The sequence below is a fragment of the Podarcis gaigeae genome (assembly GCF_964106915.1).
Source record: "Podarcis gaigeae genome assembly, chromosome: 9".
Lineage (NCBI taxonomy): Eukaryota > Metazoa > Chordata > Lepidosauria > Squamata > Lacertidae > Podarcis > Podarcis gaigeae.
Window position 1 is genome coordinate 75,580,797 of NC_139685.1, and position 16,631 is coordinate 75,597,427.

A 16,631-nucleotide genomic window follows, 5' to 3' on the forward strand; every position below is an offset into this window, starting at 1 on the left:
GTTTACACACTGGGCCGATCTCCTTCTCTGGACTCTGGGAGGTGTGGAAGTGACAGGGCCCTGCTGCTAGGATCATGACCTTCCACCCCTCCACTCGTAGAGAAGGACATCCGTGAGGGCCTCTTTGCTCAGTGGCAAAGTGACACGGAAGGGAGATATCATGGAGAGCTGGGAGGGAGCCAGAAGGGGAATAAATGTCTGAATAAATGCCAAGAGCAGCCTCTTGTTTAATAGCATGCGTTTAATTAGCCTGTGTGCTTGTTTAATTTGTTATTTGACACTTCAAACGCAGAGGAGATCAATGGTGACAAACTCTCTGTTGAGGACAGCAGAGTCGGGACGGAAGTGAGATCAGGGGGAAACGGCTCCCTTTGGTCAGGATCCAAAGCGCCTTGGTAATGGATGGAACATCAATCGTGCAGCCCACTTCTCACACCAAAGTAGCACCTCCGCTGGGGCTGCTGATGTCATTACGGGCCACATGATCTGGGCCCTGCATGTAATTGGTGCTTTCCTGTGTCGCCAAGGCAATGAGGAGCTAACTACGAGGAAGTAGATTTCATCAGGGGCTGCAACCTGACAGCGTACAGCCAAGCCTACCCAGATATTTAGAAAGTTTAGTAAAGGTAATGGGACCCCTGACCATTAGGTCCAGTCGTGGCCGACTCTGGGGTTGCGGCGCTCATCTCGCTTTATTGACTGAGGGAGCCGGCGTACAGCTTCCGGGTCATGTGGCCAGCATGACTAAGCCGCTTCTGGCGAACCAGAGCAGCGCACGGAAACGCCGTTTACCTTCCTGCTGGAGTGGTACCTATTTATCTACTTGCAGTTTGACGTGCATTTGAACTGCTAGGTTGGCAGGAGCAGGGACTGAGCAATGGCAGCTCACCCCATTGCGGGGATTCGAACTGCTGACCTTCTGATTGGCAAGCCCTAGGCTCTGTGGTTTAACCCACAACGGCACCCGCGTCCCTCCTTTAGAAAGTTTACATGAGCTTTAATTTGTTTCGTGCTATTCTATTGTGGTTTCAACTTCCTGTGTTTTAAATTATGGTTGTAAAGTTTTTAGCGATAATTTTATTGTTTTCTCTTTGTTTGGAATCTGCTTTGAGGTTTGTTTTCTGCAATCTAGTGGCATATAACCCTTAGGAAATAAAATAAAATAAGAATAAAGGCAGAGAAATTTAAATACTTTTGGCATGTGAAGGTGTCGATCCAATACTGTATTGTTAGCTAACCATTTGGCAATTGTTATGCCAAGGATGGAGAATTGGTAATGGCCAAGGGCCACATTCCCTGCTGGGCAACTATCCAGGGGCCACATGCCAGTGGTGGGCGTGGCCAGAGGCAGAAGTAGGTGGGGCAACAAATGTTAATTTTACGTAATGCAATAGGCTTGTTTCTAACAACCACTCTCCCACCCGTCTCTGTCCTATGCCCAGGCAGGCAAGAAGCTCTGTCTGAGTTCCAGGGCAAATTCCAGCCAGGCAAAAACACTCAAGGAGGGGCAAAACCTTTGAGGGGTGTGACCTGGGGAGAATCCAGAGGGCCAGAAAGAGAGGGCAGGAGGGCCGCATTCCAGCACTGGTCCTGAGTTTCCCCATCCCTGCTTCATGCTTCCTTTTTGATGCATTTTGAACGGGTTGTTAATTGTTAGATTGCTTATGTCGCAGGGCTATTAAAACGCCTGCTATATATTATTATGATGCCCTATAGAGTGTAGACTGCTTTGTTTCTGCGGACAGTTCCAACACAAATATGTCTGTGGGAACGGTGGCATGAATAAATCAGCTGACTCTGACTGAAGGCATCTTGCAAAAATAATGAAACTGAATATTGGAAGGTTCAGGGCAGATAAAAGAAAGTTCATGCAGCACATCATCAAACTATGGAATAATAATAATAATAATAATAATAATAATAATAATAATAATTCCCTAGTTTACTCCCTCCCAATGGGAGCTGCGATGGTCACCAACTTGGATGGCTTTAAAAGAGGATTGGACAAATTCCTAGAGGAGGAGAGAGCTATCGATGGCTCCTAGACATGATGATTCTGCTCTGCCTCTACAGTCAGAAGCAGTGAAGCATTGTGCAGGTTTGGGTGGAATTGGTCAATGTTGTCTTACTACAAATTAATACAATTCTTAACGCTAGAACTTGTTGACCTCCAAGGAACAAAGATTCAGGGCAGATAAAAGAAAGTCCTTCTTCACGCAGCACAGAGTTAAACTGTGGAACTCCCTGCCACAGTAGGGAGTGATGGCCACTGAAGTGCTGTTGGGTTCCTATGAGGCAAGACACAGCGATAACAGCAAGAACTTTATGGAACTAACAGAACTAGACAACAAGGGCAAAGCAACTGCTTATATACATTTCTGAAGGCCTGGGCCACTCCCACTCCGAACGTGATTGGCTGTCTAAACTTCCAAGCTACGAATCATAACTCAAGGGTTTAAGGGCCAGGGGCAGGGACCCAAATCCTGAAATGTTCTGTGATTGGATATCATGTATCAAATCGGGACATAGGGGCTGAGAATCCTTAGTCCAGACTAAAGCTCAAGCAAACAGAGACCCCTGAATACATAACAGCCGCCAACCTGGATGACTTTAAAAGAGGATGGGACTACGGAAATGACTGGGAGAATCCGAGACCTGGGAGAAGAGCTGGTGGAAGAAGATTGGAAGAAATTTAAAGACTATTTGCAGAAATATTGTAAAATTAATGAATGTTAAAATGATGTTGGATTGAAAATAAGTGGCATTAGCAAGAAAGTTAACAAGAATATGCAAAAATGGATTGATAATATATGAAAATATATAGTTATAATATGTTAAGATTTAGAGTTAAGATAAATGAAAGAGGGTAAGGATTTGCTGATTTGATTATGTAAATGCGAATACAAAAAGGGGAGGTGTGAGGAGGTCAACGAAACAAGCAAATGAGTTTAAAGATACTAAAAAATGGATTTGTTTTTAATTTTTCTTTTTATCTTGTAATTTTTCTTTTTTCTTTTTCTCTTTTCATTTTTATGTATTTTTGTAAATTTTGTATTTTTTTCTTATTTTCTCTTTCTTACATGCTTTTTTTCTTTCATTCTGTAAACTTTTGTTTTTTTGTAAAATCTCAATAAATATTTTATATATATATAAAAAAGAGGATGGGACTAATTCATGGAGGAGGAGAGGGCCGTCAACGGCTACGTGTGATGCTTGGAAGCAGTGATGATTCTGAATACCAGCTGCTGGAAACCACAACTGGACTCTTGTGCTGGGATCCTGCTTGCGGGTTTCCTGCTGGAATCTGGTGGACCACTGTGAGAACAGGATGCTATGCTAGATGGACTGTCAGCTTGATCCAGAAGGCTCTCAGAAGGTTCTTACCTCTCTAAAATAGGTTGTTGTTTTTTAGTTGCTTGGCCCATTTAGCAGAGTATAACCTGCAATCACTCTTGGTCCCTTTCTTGCTGAGTTCTCTTTGAACCCTAGCTGGAAATGCCACTGTGGGTTGAATTTTGAACTCCGCAGATGCAATGTGGGTGCTCTACAACTGAGCTATAGCCCTTTCCTCTCCCTCTTTCTGACAAATGCTTAACTGCCTGAAAAGCAGGATAAGAATCTAGTTAATAAACAGATTTTAAAAATGGTGTTTGGTCTGCTTCAGGCCAATGGAGGGGTTAAGGATGTCAGAGTGTTTGTATGGAAACGAGAGTGGAAAAGGCCGATGTTTGCTTACTTGTCCCATGTCCACAACGGAAATCAATCCAGGGAACACAATCGGTATTCTCCGCTGGCTGTTGCTTTCAGTCTGCAAACATTGTGCAATTGATCAAATTGCCCCAATCCATTTGCACTGCGTTTCCTTTGCGCTGAAGTGAGTGGGGCGGAATAAGGAAAACGGTGACGAAATTATGTCATGTACGCAATGAACAGTGTTTAAATTATGTAATGCCCGGGACCGTCAGGGCTCAGACGAGTGGTTGGAGAAGTTATCAGGGCTGGAGAGTGATCCAGGGGAAGGGGGCTTTTACAGTTTATGGAGTTTTGCACCTCCCACGAGGCCGGTGTCAGAGCTGGAAGATGGGGAGCGGTATGAGCAGTTGGGGGTGGAGGAGGAGGTGCAGAATGTGGGGAGAACCAGGAGCTGCAGGGAGGGGCAGTGCCCGAAGGGAAGGGGGTAGCAGCATCCCCTCCGCCCCCGCCCCAAATGTCTCCCAGGACCAGGAGGGATTTGAAAAGACAATCACAGAATCAGCTCCCATGCAGGAGTGTGCATTGCTACAATAGTCCAGCTCTGAGCGCAAACCCAGAGCGTGGAGCCAACTGCTTGCCCACCAGAAGCATGTTTATTGGGCCTCAGGAATTACCATAAGTTTGTGCTTTCTCAATAAAGAATTAAGCTACGGGCCATTTGTCCTCCTTGGGATGGATGCATTATGACAATTGCTATTGTATTTATTTACACCCTGCCTTTTCCCCAGACCAGGCTGACTCAAGGTAGTGTACATAAATTAAAGCAACACAGATAGAATACAGAAAGCTGAAAACATATAACAGTCATTGAAAAGCAATTAAACTTGCAGAATTAAAGCGTACAGTCATACCTCTTTTTACATTTGGTTCAGGTTACATCTTTTCAGGTTGTGTCCCCCGGCGACCCGGAAGGGTTACTTCCGGGTTTCGCCGCTCACGCATGCGCAGACGCTCAAAATGATGTCATGCGCATGTGCAGAAGCGGTGAATCATGACCCGCACATGCGGAGACGCGGGTTGCGTTCTGCTCATGTTGCGAACGGGGCTCCGGAACGGATCCTGTTCGCAACCAGAGGTACCACTGTATAACTATTCTTAGTCATGTAATGTTGCCATGGCAGACAGTGATATGAATGATGTATTTTTGGCAGAAGGTGAACCGCAGCTGCATGCAAACAGGGCAGTACAGAAATTGATGCCTTCTTGTGCGCCTAGGATAGAGGTTTTTGAGTCCACTGCTCCCTTGACCAACTACATTTTTTCGGCAGCACTCCTGCGGGGCTCGGGAGCCCAGTTATGTCACCCCTTGCCTGCGGAACTGGCAGCACGCTTTTTCAAACATGCTCCCTTGTGGAGTGTTGCCTCAGCCTCCTCCCCTCTCCCCTCTCCTTGGGAGTCCTCTGGGCAGCAGCTGCTGCTGCTGCTGCCTCTGATCTCTGAGCTGCCCCCCTGCCCCAAGGAGAAGTGCCTCCCAGAGGCACCATTCACCTGTGGAGCTTGTAGCCAGGGCTACTGCCTCGCCAGAGTGGAACATGCTCTGGTTATCTCTTGCTTGGACTACTGCAATGCGCTCTATATGGGGCTACCTTTGAAGGTGACCCGGAAACTACAACTAATCCAGAATGTGGCAGCTAGATTGGTGACTGGGAGCAGCCGTGGAGACCACATAACACTGGTCTTGAAAGATCTACATTGGCTCCCAGTACGTTTCCGAGCACAATTCAAAGTGTTGGTGCTGACCTTTAAAGTCCTATACGGCCTCGGTCCTGTATACCTGAAGGAGCGTCTCCACCCCCATCGTTCTGCCCGGACACTGAGGGCCTTCTGGTGGTTCACTTGCTGCGAGAAGCCAAGTTACAGGGAACCAAGCAGAGGGCTTTCTCAGTGGTGGCACCCGCCTTGTGGAAGGTCCTCCCACCACATGTCAAAGAGAAAAACAACTACCAGACTTTTAGAAGACATCTGAAGGCAGCCCTCTTTAGGGAAGCTTTTAATGTTTAATAGGTTTTGTATTTTAATACAGTGGTGCCCCGCAAGACGAATGCCTCGCTAAACGAAAAACCCGCAAGACGAAAGGGTTTTCCGATTTTTTAGCGGCTTCGCAAGACGAATTTCCCTATGGGCTTGCTTCGCAAGACGAAAGCCCATAGGGAAATCTCCGGGGACAGTGGGGAAGCGCAGCGCGCCTTCTCCTCTGTTCCCGGACCTGTCCTAAGGCTTGCGGTGGGAGGTCCGGGAACAGAGGGGAAGGCGCGAAGGGCTTCTCCTCTGTTCCCGGGGCTTGCAGTGGGAGGAGGGTTTTTCCTCCCCACCGCCAACATTCAGAACAGCATTCTGAATGTTGGCGGTGGGGAGGAAAGCCCTCCTCCCACTGCAAGCCTTCAGGACAGGTCCGGGAACAGAGGGGAAGGCGCGAAGGGCTTCTCCTCTGTTCCCGGGGCTTGCGGTGGGAGGAGGGTTTTTCCTCCCCACCGCCAACATTCAGAACAGCATTCTGAATGTTGGCGGTGGGGTGGAAAGCCCTCCTCCCACCGCAAGCCTTCAGGACAGGTCCGGGAACAGAGGGGAAGGTGCGCAGCCTGCTGCCCCGCGCGAGGGGCGCTCTTAAGCAGAGCGCCCCTCGCGCGGGGCCGACATTCGCCGCTTGGAGAGCCCTGCGGGGAAGTCCTGCAGGCTTCCCCAAGCGGCGAATGTCTGCGCCGCGCGAGGGGCGCTCTTCTTAAGAGCGCCCCTCGCGCGGGGCAGCAGGCTGCTATCCACAGCTTGGAGAGCCCTGCGGGGAAGTCCTGCAGGGTTCCCCAAGCTGCGAATGTCTGCGCCGCGCGAGGGGCGCTCTTCTTAAGAGCGCCCCTCGCGCGGGGCAGCAGGCTGCTATCCGCAGCTTGGAGAGCCCTGCGGGGAAGTCCTGCAGGGTCCCCCAAGCTGCGAATGTCTGCGCCGCGCGAGGGGCGCTCTTCTTAAGAGCGCCCCTCGCGCGGGGCAGCAGGCTGCTATCCGCAGCTTGGAGAGCCCTGCGGGGAAGTCCTGCAGGGCTCCCCAAGCTGCGAATGTCTGCCCCTCGCGCGGGGCAGCAGGCTGCTATCCGCAGCTTGGAGAGCCCTCTGGACTTCTTCTGAAGGCGGGTGGGGGGCAAAAGTCTTTGTTCCCCCTGCCTGCCTTCCCGGGGGATTTTAAAATGCTGGCGGGCGGCAGCGCTGCCACCCGCCAGCACTTTAAGATCGCCCCGGACAGCGGAGAAGTCTCCGCTGTCCCGGGAAGGGGGGGGAGCAAAGACTTTCGCCCCCCCACGTCGGCCTTCAGAAGAGGTCGGGGGACAGACTGTCCCCAAACCTGGTCTGAAGGCGGTTTCCATAGGAACGCATTGATTGATTTTCAATGCATTCCTATGGGAAACCGTGCTTCGCAAGACGAAAAACTCGCAAGACGAAAAGACTTGCGGAACGAATTAATTTCGTCTTGCGAGGCACCACTGTATTCTGTTGGAAGCCGCCCAGAGCGGCTGGGGAAACCCAGCCAGATGGGCGGGGTATAAATAATAAATTATTATTATCATATTATTATTATAAATAGCTCTGCAAGCATTTGGGAGGCAGAGAGGTGAGAGGGCATCAGAGGAAGGGAGGGAAGGAAATAGGGACAAAGGACAATGTTGCCCGTGGCACCACTGACCATCATTCAAGGCACCATAGGGTGCCCCAGCACTGGTTGAAAACCATTGGCCTGGAAGGTGTTTTGGTTGCCTCAGCCCCATTAATTCTGGGTGAGGTTTCCTTGCTGATGTCTGTTCCTCCGAGGAAGCCAGAAAGAAAGGCCGCCATTTCCCTCCAGCGCTTATAATATGATACGATAATCTTTATTGTCATTGTCCCATACAGAACAACGAAATTGAAAAATCTACATCAGACAGGCAGAAACCAACAAGCCTGCTATCCCAGCTATCCCAGCCTGGTTGACCCCCTAAAAACTCTTATACCCCATAATTAAATACAATATACTCCCATAGAGACTACCTTAAAGGTAAAGGGACCCCTGACCATTAGGTCCAGTCGTGGCCGACTCTGGGGTTGAGGCGCTCATCTCGCTTTACTGGCCAAGGGAGCCGGTGTACAGCTTCTGGGTCATGTGGCCAGCAGGACTAAGCCACTTCTGGCGAACCAAAGCAGCGCACGGAAACACCGTTTATCTTCCTGCTGGAGCGGTACCTATTTATCTACTTGCACTTCAATGTGCTTTTGAACTGCTAGATTGGCAGGAGCAGGGACCGAGCAATGAGAGCTCACCCCGTCGCGGGGATTCGAACCACCGAGCTTCTGATCAGCAAGTTCGAGGCTCTGTGGTTTAACCCAAAGCGCCACCTGCATCCCTAGAGACTATTTTACACCGTTTAAAACCAAAATCGCATTTGGATAGAAACTGTTTCTCAGGTGGCTAGTCCTAGTCTTTATAACCCTGTACCTTCTTCCAGAAGGCAGAAGCTGAAAGAGATCATTTCTGGGGTGCGCACTATCCTGCAGTATCTCTGCAGCTTTCCTATGGCACCTGGAAGCATAGATTTGGTCCAAGGTGGGAAGAGTGCACCCAATTATTCTCTCTGCAGTCTTTACAATCCTGGACAGCATTGTTTTTCCCTTGACTGTGCAGCTCCCAAACCACACGCACAGACCATAAGTTAATACACTCTCAATAGTACAATGCTAAAATGCCATCAACAGGTCCTTTGAGAGATTATTTTTCCAGAGGATTCTCAGAAAAGATAACCTCTGCTGTGTTCTCGTCATCAGGTCTTTGCTGTTTCCCCCCCCCAGATGGGAGTCCTCCCCACCCTCCTTTGCCCCCCAACGGCCTGCTCCTTCCCCTAGCTCCCTGCTACCTTGTGGAGCCCCGCCGACTCACCTTCCATCAAGGTATGGTGGATGCTCCAGTAGACGCTGAGACAGTGCTTCTCCTTCTTCATGCCCCGTTTGCACTTGCAGCCGTAGAGCTGGCTGGACAGAAGGGCTGTCACCGTGTTCTGACACTGGCTCTTAGCGTCTGGACCCAGCTTGTTGGCGCCGTTGCCGGCGATGCATTGCCGGAGGGTCCGGAATTTGGAGCTGCAGCTGGGGTCATTGGTGCAGGATTCTCCAGCCTGCAGGCAGTCCCGGGCCGAGCTGGTCACATCGGTCATCCCTTCTGGAGGAGAACAAGAGAGCAGGATGAGAAGGTTCCCAAACTGGACCTGTCTTAGAATAGATTGCAGGGTCAGGCCTGCAATGGCCCATTAAGCCCAGCATCCAGTTCTCACGGAGGCCAACCAGATGTCTGTGGGGAAACCCACAAGCAGGATGTGACCCCAGGAGCAACCGCCTGTCAGGAGCTCATCCTACACTCGAGTAGGACCCTGGTAGAGACACATGCCCAACTGGCATGTTCTCTCCCTCCTGGTCGATCGTTTGGGAGCTTCAAAAGCTTTCTTCTGCCCGAACATCACAGTGACCAATGCCAACAGACACCGGCACACTTAGGGATCCGCAGAGTTTGCGCAGTTGCGTAACAGACCTCAGCAATGCAGCATTTTGGCTAATCTACTTTATTTACACACGGAGCACGGCAACATGTCTCCCTCTCTCTCTAGCATCAGACAGCAAAGTGAAAAAGAACAAAGGACAATAGTCCCACTTCACGGAACACAGTAACACAAACATCCTGTCTCCGTCAGTTCCCACTCTGTGGAGTCAAAACATACACCATCATGTGATAGACAACAATCCCATGACTGCAATCATAGAGCAGGAATTCTAACACCACCACCACCCCCAGTTTCCAACAAGTGTTATCCCAGTACGTTTCCAAACACAATTCAAAATGTTGGTGCTGACCTTTAAAGCCCTAAACGGCCTCGGTCCAGTATACCTGAAGGAGTGTCTCCACCCCCATCATTCAGCCCAAACACTGAGGTCCAGCTCCAAGGGCCTTCTGGCGGTTCCCTCCCTGTGAGATGTGAGGTTACAGGGAACCAGACAGAGGGCCTTCTTGGTGGTGGCATCCTGCCCTGTGGAATGCCCTCCCACCAGATGTCAAAGAGAAGAACAACTACCAGACTTTTAGAAGACATCTGAAGACAGCCCTCTTTAGGGAAGTTTTTAATGTTCAACTGACCACTGTATTTTAATACTCTGTTGGAAGCTGCCCAGAGTGGCTGGAGAAACCCAGCCAGAGGGACGGGGTATAAATAATAATTCTATTCTATTCTATTCTATTCTATTCTATTCTATTCTATTCTATTCTATTCTATTCAGAAGCATGCTGCTTCCAGCTGTGGAGGTAGAACGTAGTCAACTGGGCTAGTGGTCACCAATAACTCTTTCCTCCATGAATTTGTCTAATCCTCTTTTAGAGCCATCTAGTTTCATGGCCATCACTGCCTCCTGTGGCAGGGAGTTCCATAGTTTATGTGTTTCGTGAAGAACTTTCAACAACAACAACAATTTACCGTATTTTTTGCTCCATAACACTCACTTTTTTCCTCCTAGAAAGTAAGGGGAAATGTCTGTGCATGTTATGGAGCAAATGCCTACGGATGGCAGGGGGATCTGCTGCAGTCGTGAGCAGAGGATCCATGGTTCCCCTTCCTTCCCTCCTCCGTGGCTCGCTTTGCTCGCTTTGAAACAGCAAAGCGGGAGAAGAGCCACTGTGTGGGGAGAAGAGAGGGACAGAGAGCCTGGTTACAAAGCACGGATCCACATGGATCCTCAGGATTTTTGCACTGGGTCACCCCAAATTCACCATCAGATCACATAGCATGTCCATGGCTACAGCTTGCACCAAAAAAATCACGCACCCACTGTTGCCTGGGGCCGCAGTGGTGCAAAGACGTGGTTACAAAGCATGGATCCACATGGATCCTCAGGATTTTTGCATTGGGCTACCCCAAACTCACCATCAGATCACATGTCTGTGGCCACAGCATGAACCACAAAAATCATACATACACTGTTTCGTTTAGAATATTTTTTTCTTGTTTTCCTCCTCTAAAAACTATGTGCGTGTTATGGTCGGGTGCGTGTTATAGAGCGAAAAATACGGTATTTGTATGTTGCCCATCTGACTGGGTTGCCCAAGCCACTCTGAGGGACTCCCAACACAAAATAGTAAAAACACAATATAACCTCAAACACTAAGAACTTCCCTGAACAGGGATGACTTCAGATTTCTTTTAAACATCACATAGCTGCTTGACATCTGCTGGGAGGGTGTTCCACAAGGCAGGCATGACTGCTGAGAAGGCCCTCTGCCTGGTTCTCTGTAACTTCATCTCTTGCAATGAGGGAACTGCCAAAAGGCCCTCTGAGCTGAATACTGGGGGTGGAGATGCTCCTTCAGGTATATTAAGGTAATTGTTCCTACCAGAGAAGAATGGCAGATGAAGTTGATGGACTATGCTGAAATGGTTAAAATGACCAGAAGAAACAGAAATCAGGAAGACCAAAATTTTAATAAGGAATGGGGGAAATTTATAACCATTGTAAACAGTTGAAATCGTTAGTAGGATTGGAACATCACTTGTAGTTTAAGGGTGAATTCTGGACGCAGTGGAGATGTAAAAGATTTGGATCATCATAAAAGATGCAGGAGGAAATGATAGGACCCACAAAGGGGAGGATGGAAGTCCAGGAGATTCCTTGGAATCTTGTTTTTATGATTTATGTTTGATATATCTCTGTAAACTTTTTATCTGAAAAACCAAGTAAATGTGTGTTTTTTAAAAAGGTAATTGTCCAATAACCTCCCACAACAAGTGGGGATTCTTAATGTGTAAATCCCACAAATTAATTTAAAAATTGTGAGCATGGTTGATGTTTGGACGTGAAGAAGCTCCAGGGTTTGCTCAGGACCCAGCCGATAAATGCCTGGCACAGCAACACAGGTGAAACTAACAGAGATGGTAAAAGATGTTCCTGAGATTGACAAGCAGTTAGAAGCCGGGGATAAGTGATAGTGTATTCAGGAAATATTTCAAAGCTGAATACAGAACGCTGACCTAGATGGACCTTGATCTGATCCAAGAAGGCAATCCTTGCAGAATGTGCACTTGTCAAACTGTCCTGCAGGTACGAGCAGAATACGAATTATCATTCTGCAATGTAGAACCTACTGGCTGCCCACTAAGAGAGACCCATTCGGCTCACATTTCCATGCTGGCCTGCTTAGCTCACCCTTGCTGAAACAAGACGCAAATTGGGAGACACTTGTCCTTTGAAAGTTGCACACCGCTGAATTTTGCAATGCAGCTCTCAAGGAAAGTGAAGCGTGGTCGAAAAGCAAGTGTCATTTTAGGCACGTCCAACTGATGTGCGATTGCCAACATTCACCGGCGGAGGAAGGGGGTGCGGTGGGTGCGGCTCATCCCGGATGTCATCCCTGGGGGGGGGTGACATCGCCTCCCCACCCCCCGGGACCCTTGCTGTAGGCGGTGCTCCCCTTGGGACGCTCTCCCCACAACTCCATTTCCAAGCTCAGGAAGAGGGGAGGAACACCTGGGAAGAATTAAGGGGTGATATGATAGCCATGTTCCAATATATAAAAGGATGTCACATAGAGGAGGGAGAAAGGTTGTTTTCTGCTGCTCCAGAGAAGCGGACACGGAGCAATGGTTCCAAACTAGAAGAAAGAAGATTCCACCTAAACATTAGGAAGAACTTCCTGACAGTAAGAGCTGTTTGACAGTGGAATTTGCTGCCAAGGAGTGTGGTGGAGTCTCCTTCTTTGGAGGTCTTTAAGCAGAGGCTTGACAACCATGTGTCAGGAGTGCTCTGATGGTGTTTCCTGCTTGGCAGGGGGTTGGACTCGATGGCCCTTGTGGTCTCTTCCAACTCTATGATTCTATGATTCTAATGAGTTTGCGCTTCACACACAGGGAGAGGGAGGGTGTGATCCGAAAGGAAAGAAAGTCTAGCTGGGGAAATGGTTCTGCAGCTTGGAGGAGCGCAGAGGGCGGCAATGAAAAGCACTCATTCTGTGCAGGGCTGCACTTGCTTCTATTTCCTGCTCTTTAGGGATGTCTCTGATCAGTCTGCTTGAGACATTCCATGACCTTCACACTGCCCAGTGCATTTGCTGGGGTTTGCCACCTTTGCAGAGAAGCAGCAGCGTGTGGTTGTGTAGAATTCCTCCTTGGGAGCGGAAGCCCATTTGTGTCCTTCTTAGGCCTTTCAGATGAAATATTAATAATAATAATAATAATAATAATAATAATAATAATAATAATTTATTTAGAATCATAGAGAATCATAGAATCATAGAGTTGGAAGAGACCACAAGGGCCATCGAGTCCAACCCCCTGCCAAGCAGGAAACACCATCAGAGCACTCCTGACATATGGTTGTCAAGCCTCTGCTTAAAGACCTCCAAAGAAGGAGACTCCACCACACTCCTTGGCAGCAAATTCCACTGTCGAACAGCTCTTACTGTCAGGAAGTTCTTCCTAATGTATAGGTGGAATCTTCTTTCTTGTAGTTTGGATCCATTGCTCCTTGTCCGCTTCTCTGGAGCAGCAGAAAACACCACATTTGTACCCCACCCATCTGGCTGGGTTTCCACAGCTACTCTGGGCGGCTTCCAACAAAGACCAAAAATACACTAAAATGTCACACATTAAAAACTTCCCTGAACAGGGCTGCCTTCAGATGTCTTCTGAATGTCAGATAGTTGTTTATCTCTTTGACATCTGGTGTGAGGGCATTCCACAGGGCGGGCGCCACCACCGAGAAGGCCCTCTGCCTGGTTCCCTGTAGCTTTGCTTCTCGCAGTGAGGGAACCACCAGAAGGCCCTCGGTGCTGGACCTCAGTGTCCGGGCTGAACAATGGAGGTGGAGACGCTCCTTCAGGTATGGTTGAGTCCGTTGTGAGATGTGAGATGAACGAAGCAATGCAGCTAGCCTGTGGGTGGCTAACCCCACCCCTGGGTGCACAGAATGTGTGCCGCTCCAGGTGCCAGAGCAGCTAGCTGTGCCTCTGCCAACGTGCAGGTTCTTTTGGACCCAGAAGAAGGCAGAACAAGGGTGTCCTGGGTGCAGGGAATGAACCTGTGATCTTCTGCATGCAAAGAAGATGTCCTACTGCTCAGTCGCACCCTTCTCCACCAGAGATTTCAAAATCTCTGAAGGCTTTCAGAAAGGCAGCTCACAGCAACTGTTCCTCTCCACCACCAGCCCATGCCGATTACAAAGATTAGGAAAAAAAATCCTCTTAAATATTGGGACAGCTGGATGCTAAACCTTAACCAGATTGCCCCAAGGAAGTAATGATACCCTCATCAGTGGAGACTACAAAGTGGGATTGTGTGTGTTGCATGTTTTCGGTATTGGGTTCCCTGCCTTGGGCTGCAGGGATTAGACTCAGATTAGTTTCCTAAAAATGGCAGCATAATTTTGGTGTGGGTTTGTGTGTGCTTGTTTATGGAATCTGCGGTTTCTTGGCTCCTCCACAGCTGCTGGAAACTGGGCATCCATCTGTCTCAAGACGCAATGGAATGCACCTCTGGGGGTGAAGTCAAACCACTGCCTTAGCAGCATCAAAGTGTCCTCCCTGGGATGAAAGTCTGGGCAGGGTGTATGGAGGTCCTAGGGATGCGGGTGGTGCTGTGGTCTAAACCACTGAGCCTCTTGGGCTTACCAATCAGAAAGTTGGCAGTTCGAATCCCTGTGACAGGGTGAGCTCCCATTGCTCTGTCCCAGCTCTCTTCTCGCTTTCAGGCCGAGGGAACTGGCATTTGTCCACAGACAGCTTTGCGGGCCATATACCCAGCATGACTTAACTGCTTCTGGCACAACGGAACACTGTGACGGAAACCAGAGCGCACGGAAACACCATTTACCTTCCTGCCACAGTGTTATCTATTTATCTACTTGTACTGGTGTGCTTTCAAACTGCTAGGTTGGCAGGAGCTGGGACAGAGCAACGGGAGCTCACCCCGTTGTGGGGATTTGAACCGCTGACCTTCTGATCAGCAAGCCCAAGAGGCTCAGTGGTTTAGACCACAGCTCCATCTACATTAACAATAACAATACATCCAAACCATACAAATGCAAAGCATTATTATTATTTTCCTGAAAATCTGGAATAAAAACAGCACCCTTTGCAGGTGCGGTGATGGGGAAGCAGCATGAATGATAAAATAAAATCTGTTTATTTATGCACTAAATATTGTTCTGAGCAACTCCACTTCTTCCAGCTGTGTTCAGAGGGAAAGAAGTGACCATTCAGTTGACATATATCCTCCTGGGAGTGCACATTTCTGTTTCATGTTTAATAAATAACTGATTTTAAATTAAACTGAGTGGCGTCTTATTTGTTTGCAATGTAGCAGAGCGGTGGCTTTCAAACTGTGGCCTGGGGGAGCTTGCGAGGGTGGGTCTGTTGTGATCAGGTGTTGTGAGCAAACCACACTGCAAGACGGCTTGCTTTCAGCTTCCAGTCTTCAAACAGATCAAATTTGCACTTTCAGAAATGAAACACAGCCCTCCTTTGAAATTCATATTTGCAATGCAGTTCTGCAGCCAACCAACGTTTTCAAAAATGCATGCGTTGGGTCAAAGTGCACATAAAACTGAATATATGTTTGTGACAATGACACACGGAAATGCATTGTATTAGGAGAAGTTGCCAGGAAAAATGTGTATGTTGCCAAAAAGCTGCGTGCAAAAATGTGTTCATTAGGAGAAATATGTGCTTGAATGCTGAATAATTTGCAGGTCGCTGTAGAAAGGTAAAGAACTGAATTTAAGATTGGACGAATGAAAACCTAAGAGACTTGAAATGGGGAGAGCTTTCTTTCCCTGATCTTGGATTTAAGAGCTCAGGAAACAAACTCACCACAGTCACCGCCTGGCAGAACCGCTGCCAGCCAAAGCCAGCCTGATAGGCTATATGGACCAGATGGTCTGGGCCAATCAGCTTGATACAGAAGCGCTATTTGTTTATTTGATTCATTGATATATTGGCTTTATGACTTGGTTGGAGGAATTGAGGGGATGCTCAAAGAGTACCCATTAATGGTTCATCGTCATCCTGGAAAAAAGAGTGACAAGCGGAGTGACATAGGGTTCTGTCCTGGCCTGTTGTTGTTCAACATCTTTATTAATGACTTGGATGAAGGATTTGAGGGGATGCTCATCTAATTTGCAGCTGACACCAAACTGGGAGGGGTAGCTAATGCCGCAGAAGACAGAATCAGGATTCAAGAAGACCTTAGCAGATTGGAGAGCTGGGCACAAGCTAACAAAATGAATTTCAAGAAGGGCAAATGTCAGGTTCTGCACTTAGGCGGGAAGAACCAGCTGCACCAATATGGCTTACTAGCAGTACACGCAAAAAGGATCTAGGGGTCTTTGTAGGCCACAAGCTGAACATGAGTCAACAGGTTTATGCAGTAGCAACCCCCCCCCCAATACTATTCTGTTGTTGTTTAGTCGTTTAGTTGTGTCTGACTCTTCGTGACCCCACAGACCAGAGCACGCCAGGCACTCCTGTCTTCCACTGCCTCCCGCAGTTTGGTCAGACTCATGCTGGTAGCTTCGAGAACACTGTCCAACCATCTCGTCCTGTGTCATCCCCTTCTCCTTGTGCCCTCCATCTTTCCCAACATCAGGGTCTTTCCCAGGGAGTCTTCTCTTCTCCTGAGGTGGCCAAAGTATTGGAGCCTCAGCTTCAGGATCTGTCCTTCCAGTGAGCACTCAGGGCTGATTTCCTTCAGAACGGAGAGGTTTGATCTTCTTGCAGTCCATGGGACTCTCAAGAGTCTCCTCCAGCACCATAGTTCAAAAGCATCAATTCTTTGGTGACCAGCCTTCTTTATGGTCCAGCTCTCACTTCCATACATCACTACTGGGAAAACCTAG

At 48.5% G+C, this 16,631-nt stretch overlaps 1 protein-coding gene across 2 annotated transcripts in view; it reads right to left on the reverse strand.

The window, feature by feature from the left end:
• The window catches only part of GFRA4 (GDNF family receptor alpha 4), a 137,022-nt gene that overhangs the window by 45,028 nt on the left and 75,363 nt on the right, over positions 1-16,631 (reverse strand). The window contains exon 2 of one of the 2 annotated variants that reach the window (XM_083756708.1): positions 8,647-8,922. In XM_083756708.1, coding sequence (XP_083612834.1) covers positions 8,647-8,922 — 276 coding nt within the window. Of the gene's footprint in view, positions 1-8,646; positions 8,926-16,631 lie in introns of both variants that reach the window. The other variant, XM_083756707.1, reaches the window with a different exon arrangement.